General features: G+C 37.6%; 1 protein-coding gene across 1 annotated transcript; it reads right to left on the reverse strand.

Annotated features, from left to right (window-relative positions):
* Positions 1–1,217: 1,217 nt before the first annotated feature.
* LOC116264341 (desmethylxanthohumol 6'-O-methyltransferase-like) lies at positions 1,218–4,448 on the reverse strand. Its single transcript, XM_031644485.1, has 2 exons — positions 3,643–4,448; positions 1,218–1,520 (listed from the first exon to the last, which is right to left on the reverse strand). The coding sequence occupies exons 1-2, from the start codon at positions 4,417–4,419 to the stop codon at positions 1,218–1,220; spliced, it is 1,080 nt and encodes a 359-aa protein (XP_031500345.1). The 5' UTR covers positions 4,420–4,448.
* Between the last annotated feature and the right edge of the window lie 1,036 nt (positions 4,449–5,484).

The following is a 5,484-nucleotide window of genomic DNA, read 5'->3' on the forward strand; positions in this document are numbered from 1 at the left end:
ATATATATATATATATAGAGAGAGAGAGAGAGAGGCAACAATAGAAAACAATGTGCCTAGAGGTTGGGGAAGAGAGAAGATGAGAGACAGAAGAGAAAGCTAGAGAAAAGAAACCCCATAGAGGAAGTGGGAGAGCATACCATTATTTGTTTTGTTGGATATAATGCTCGCAAGCTAAAGATTGAATAAGGGAGAGATGCCTGCAAGAAAAGGAAGAGTATGGGTGTGGTGGCAGAAGGCAGTGGATGCAAGCATATGGTCGGCGACCAAGGTGGAGGCTGCCATACGGGAGAGGAATAGGTTTAGGGTCGAGGAAGGCTGCAATGAAGGCATTCGCCAGGTAAGGAGACAGCTATTGAATGAAATGGTGCTCGTAAGGGAAAGGATGCTGCTAAAGAGGAATAGTCTCATCTTACGTGATCATCTCCTTCCAATGATGCCATGACTACTGACCAACTTTCTGCTTATCAGCAGTGAAGGAGCTTGCTTTTGTGGTTTTGGATTTTAGTGGAAAATATATTTGATAATCAAAACTGAAAATCTCATTTGTTTCAAAGGAGGAGGATTATACGTATGACTATAGTTGAGTTGGCATAAATAAATGAAATAAAATTAATTAAACAGATCAGCCTTGCTACAATGCAATTAAAAATCACTTTATCTTTGATTAATAATGACATTGTTTATTATTGAATTAATGACATTTCAAGATTTGACGTCTGATATTGTGCCTCCTATTCTTTCCGTGATTGAAAAGGAAGTTGGCCTAATTTCTTCATTCCTTCTCAGTATATATCAACAATTTTTTGAATTAATGGTTTCTAAAAGTTTATGTTAAATTTCAGGAGTTGTGTACAATGTTGTGAAGGTAAACTCTCTTTTACAAGTTAACCCTATTAGCATCCTTTTTTTTACATTATTTTGGCAAATTTTAACATATTTTTTCTAAAATATATAGTAACTTGTATGGAATTCTCAAAAGCAAAGATTCAGTTTCAAACTTATTGACAAAGAATTCTTTTGTAGAGCATTATAGCTGCTTAAATCCCCCATCGTAGTTCTAACATTCTCTTGTAGTGTGTATCATTCAGCATAACTAATAATTATCCAACACTAATAGACATTGATAACAATATCTCTTATTAACTTTGGGGCATTTATTTTTAAAGAAAACTTCAGAGTTATCGGTCTTATGGCATGCTTAGTAGTTGTAGTATTCAATTGGGAAATGCTTCAATAAGTGAAAAAAGAGAATTGTGGAGGGGGGTGATGTTGCAATGGTTGAACCCTCCACCCTTGAGAAGCTTCCTCCATTCCGCCTCTGTCCTCTCCTTTCCCCCCAAATACACAAGCATTGTCACATCCAACACCATTTTAATGTCTTTCCATGCATCCTCATTAGCTTCACACTGCAATACAACCTCCACTAACATAACCATCCCAGTGTTCTCTGGAATTGCTTTCTTACATTGCTTCAGTATCTTTATGCAGTCCTCATCACTCCAATTATGCAATATCCACTGCATCACACAAAAATTAATTAGAAGGAAAAGAATATTAATACCATTGATATACGGTCTTCAACAATCAATTTTGCACTATGGTACTATATCAGCATACAATATAGGTTATGACAAGCCCAAAATTGATTATATTGTACTATATCTTCAGGCCTACATAACATTCTAGCCAGAAATTTGATTTAAAGCATACAATATAGGTTATGACAATCCCAAAATTGATACAAATGGATTTTCAAGTAAAACATGACTCAAAACAGAATAGATCATTGAACATGCACAAATTTCCATAATATACAATTGGGTCTGGAAAAAATCGATTCAAACCAATTATCACATAACATCGCATGCTCATAAAACAAAAACATGCATACAAACAAATGCAATATCAGATTCATAAATGGATGCAACACATAATATGATCCAAAATCATAGATCCAAGTGCATTTACCATAGCAAGAATAAACTGGATCTATTGTATATATGAATAAAAACTTGAGTACCAAACATGCAATTTCAACTATTTAGATACCAAATGAAATCTAATCCACAAATACCATCCAATGCACAATATGGATACAAACACTAACCAAGTAGCCATACAAGGTTTGAATGGCCAAATATGCATAATATTAGATGCAAAGTTAGGATCCAACACCCAATGAGATCTCATAAACAATAAGAATAATAACAACAACAATACTAACATATTCCAAAAGCAAAATTATAAAAGTTCCACAAAAATATCCTTGCATATTCATGGATCGCATTTAACAATCATCATATTAACTTAAGTAAACCATGGTGATCAATTCAGATCTGGTTGGATTAAAATTTTACCAAAAAAAGAAACAGTGGAATCCTTTCGAGCATGCACAGGCACCCAGGTGCCTGCATGTTGTCTCATAGAGGAGAACCCTCCCTTTGGCAGCACAGGGAGGTGGACCTTCATGTAGACATACAACCATTTAAGGTGTCTGCATCTTGTCGCAAAATGTTTTAAGAATCCACCTAAACTAATAATGTTTTTTAATGTTTGCTTAGAGAAAACTGTTTCAACATAAATTTTCCAAGGCCATACCCAATTGCTTACAAGGTTCTACCTTATTTAAGTCATTCAAGGCCTGTGGACTTATAGCAGATCCTTCAACTTAGTGTTGTACTTGCCATCATTTGCAGCCTAGAGGAGTAACCCAAGAGTATGTTAATAATCATAGGATTCAAACCTTGGATCTTTGAGTGTGAGCCACCTAGCTGCTCGGTTGCCTTACCCCCTTTGAGCCTCTGCCTAAATTAACTTGTTCTACCTAAGAAGAGAAAAGGAAAGAAGAAGAAAAGAAAAACGAAGTGGGGAAACAATCATGTGGTGCATATAATAGTTGTCTATTGGGGTGATCCTTTATGAATCGTTTAGAGCACACGGTTGTGCATGCAACAAATGTATAAGGAAGGAAAAATTTAGAAAGCGGATTAGAGTATTTTAGAAATTCTTTAGAAATAAATATATATTTTAAAGTTTCAACTTTTTCATAAGCCCGACCTTCTAAAAATTTTCCTTTTCAACTTTAATCGGGGTATATTTTGGTCATTACACACCTTTATGCACAATTTGTGCATAGGGGTGTGCACATAACCAGTTTTGAAAAAAAAAAAGACAGGTTTTTGGTGTAATTTTGTATGCGGCAAACTAAACTTTAGTTTGTTAAATAAGGAAAAAAGGAGCATTTGGAAAATGGAACAATGTGGTCCATAGAAGTAACTGTCGTTCGGCATAATCTCCTTAAATCAGATTTTGTTGTTTATGTGTGGGATTATTCGTGAGCTGCTGTGGTTGGTTTTCTGTTCTTTCAATGACTTGATGGCAATCTGTGCTGTTTTTCCCACATAAAAGATCGGCTTTAGGACAGAGCCAATGCGTCGTAAAATGCAGTAAAACCCTCAAATCGTATGCTACCCTTTTATTTAAAGACATGTTCAGCACAAAAGTTCGGATATTTTTGTGTGATATTCATCCAAATCTCAATGCTCACTAGACCTAAGTTAATGGCAGGGATTGGCAAGAAAAATCAAGTGTTGGGCATGGAGTTAAACTGCCAAGTGTTGAAGTACTATAAAGACTCACTTTCATGAAGACTGCATCAGCCTTGGGAATCTCCTCAAACATGTCACCACCCACATGAGTGACCCCCTGGTACCTTGGTGCAGTAGCCACAACATGGGGAAGGTCCAGGTTGATACCTTTCACGTGTGGGTAGGACTTCACTATCTCTGCAATGGCTTTTCCGGTGCCACCACCGACATCGACAAGCGAGCCAAACCTACTGAACCCGTGGTCATACTCTGCCATGACTGCCTTCATTATGATTTTGCAGGTACAAACCATAGCTGAATTAAATAGCTGGTTAAATTCAGGGTTTGCAGCTCCATATCCCCAGAGATCTACACCAAGAACCTTCTCGAAGGCTACACCTCCCTCTTTCACACTCCTGCTTAAACAGTGCCATACAGGCAAAGTAGAAGGATAGTTTTGCATGAGCACCATCGGAGCCAGGCTGAGCTCACCATCCCTGACCAGCCACCTAGAGGCTGACGTTAGACCGAACTCGGGCTGGGGGTTACTGTTGGCACCATTTTCACCACCAATCGGTCGATCGCGCCGCACAAACACATGTTTCCTCACTAACAGCCTCATGATGCGGAAGAGGGAGCTGATATCCGGCGAGGGTGCCGGCAGCTCAGCTGCAATCTGGTGTAGGGTCATGGGCCGGCCATTCCGGTGGATTATGTCTGCGATGCCGAGCTCGACTGCACATTTGAGCAACATCGAGTCGGCAAATGCAAAGAGTTGTTGGAATATCTCGATCTGACCTTGCACCAGCCTCTCCTCTTCCATCTCCATCTATCTCTTTTCCCCCTCCAATCTCGCACTTGTGAGAAACGGTTGTGGGCAGGTTATAATACCACATGACAAGAGGTTGCCCTGTCTCACTCCCTCTCTTTCCGAATGGTGCGACCAAGATCGACTTGCGTGCCCCATGACTGAATTTGGCCGATTGAACAATTTAGCTGAAAGCAACAGTGAATTGACATAAAATATTTACAATCTATGTAAAAAATGGAAAAATATTCAAATTAACTAACAAATAAAAAATGCTTAGGGTGCGTTTGGATACACCTTGAAAACGATGTTTCGGAACCAAAATGATGTTTTGCTTCTCAAACGTGGTTTTGAGGGACAACCTCAAAACTGGGTTTCTGAAAACCCAGTTTTTTCAAAATAGTGTTTTCTTTCATGTTTTTAATAACCTGTTTGGGGTTTTTTTTTTCAAACAAAAGAACGTTTTGGAAAAAAGGCACTGTTCATCTTGCTTTGGTTATTATTATAAATATTTCAACAACCCTGGTCGTAAATAATGCTATGAGCATTCTCATGGTATCAAGATTGTCAAATTAATATATATATGTGATTTTTTTTTTAACCCATTGAATACTTTAGATGGTTTTTGTATGTGCCTCACATCATTAACTTTTACTAAACTTCTATTGTTGTTCTCCTCAAAAGCAGGTAATCATTTTTCCACAATTGTTAATTGTTGGTCGTTCGTGTTCAATTTTTTCTTTTAAAAAACTGTGGCACTCTTGCAATTCTTATCCAGACTCATGCTTGTTCGTTTTGTACTTCTTGAATTACCTACCCACAATTAAAAATCCACTTTTGAACATAAAAAATTGCTTTTATTAAATACTAAGATTAAAACAATAAAAAATTTTCATAAATTCAGTTTCGTTTCTTGCACCATCCATTAGAATTAAGTAGAAAAAAGGAGGGGTCCAGAATTGCCACCATTCAGCATCAGAGACGGAAGCCGGAACAACAGCCTCAATAATGCAGGAATAGGGACTCCACTCAAGGTTCTGCATTATTCCTATGAATCTCCCTTACTTATCGTGTGGTACAATTGCT

Source organism: Nymphaea colorata, chromosome 11, assembly GCF_008831285.2.
Source record: "Nymphaea colorata isolate Beijing-Zhang1983 chromosome 11, ASM883128v2, whole genome shotgun sequence".
NCBI lineage: Eukaryota > Viridiplantae > Streptophyta > Magnoliopsida > Nymphaeales > Nymphaeaceae > Nymphaea > Nymphaea colorata.

What these genes read in the sequence shown, in the direction of transcription:
- LOC116264341 (XM_031644485.1), bottom strand. Translation starts at nt 4,419, where the DNA reads ATGGAGATGGAAGAGGAGAGGCTGGTGCAAGGTCAGATCGAGATATTC. An exon ending in CTGATGCAGTCTTCATGAAA is followed by an intron (nt 1,521 to 3,642) that starts GTGAGTCTTTAT and finishes TGTGTGATGCAG; the next exon opens with TGGATATTGCATAATTGGAG.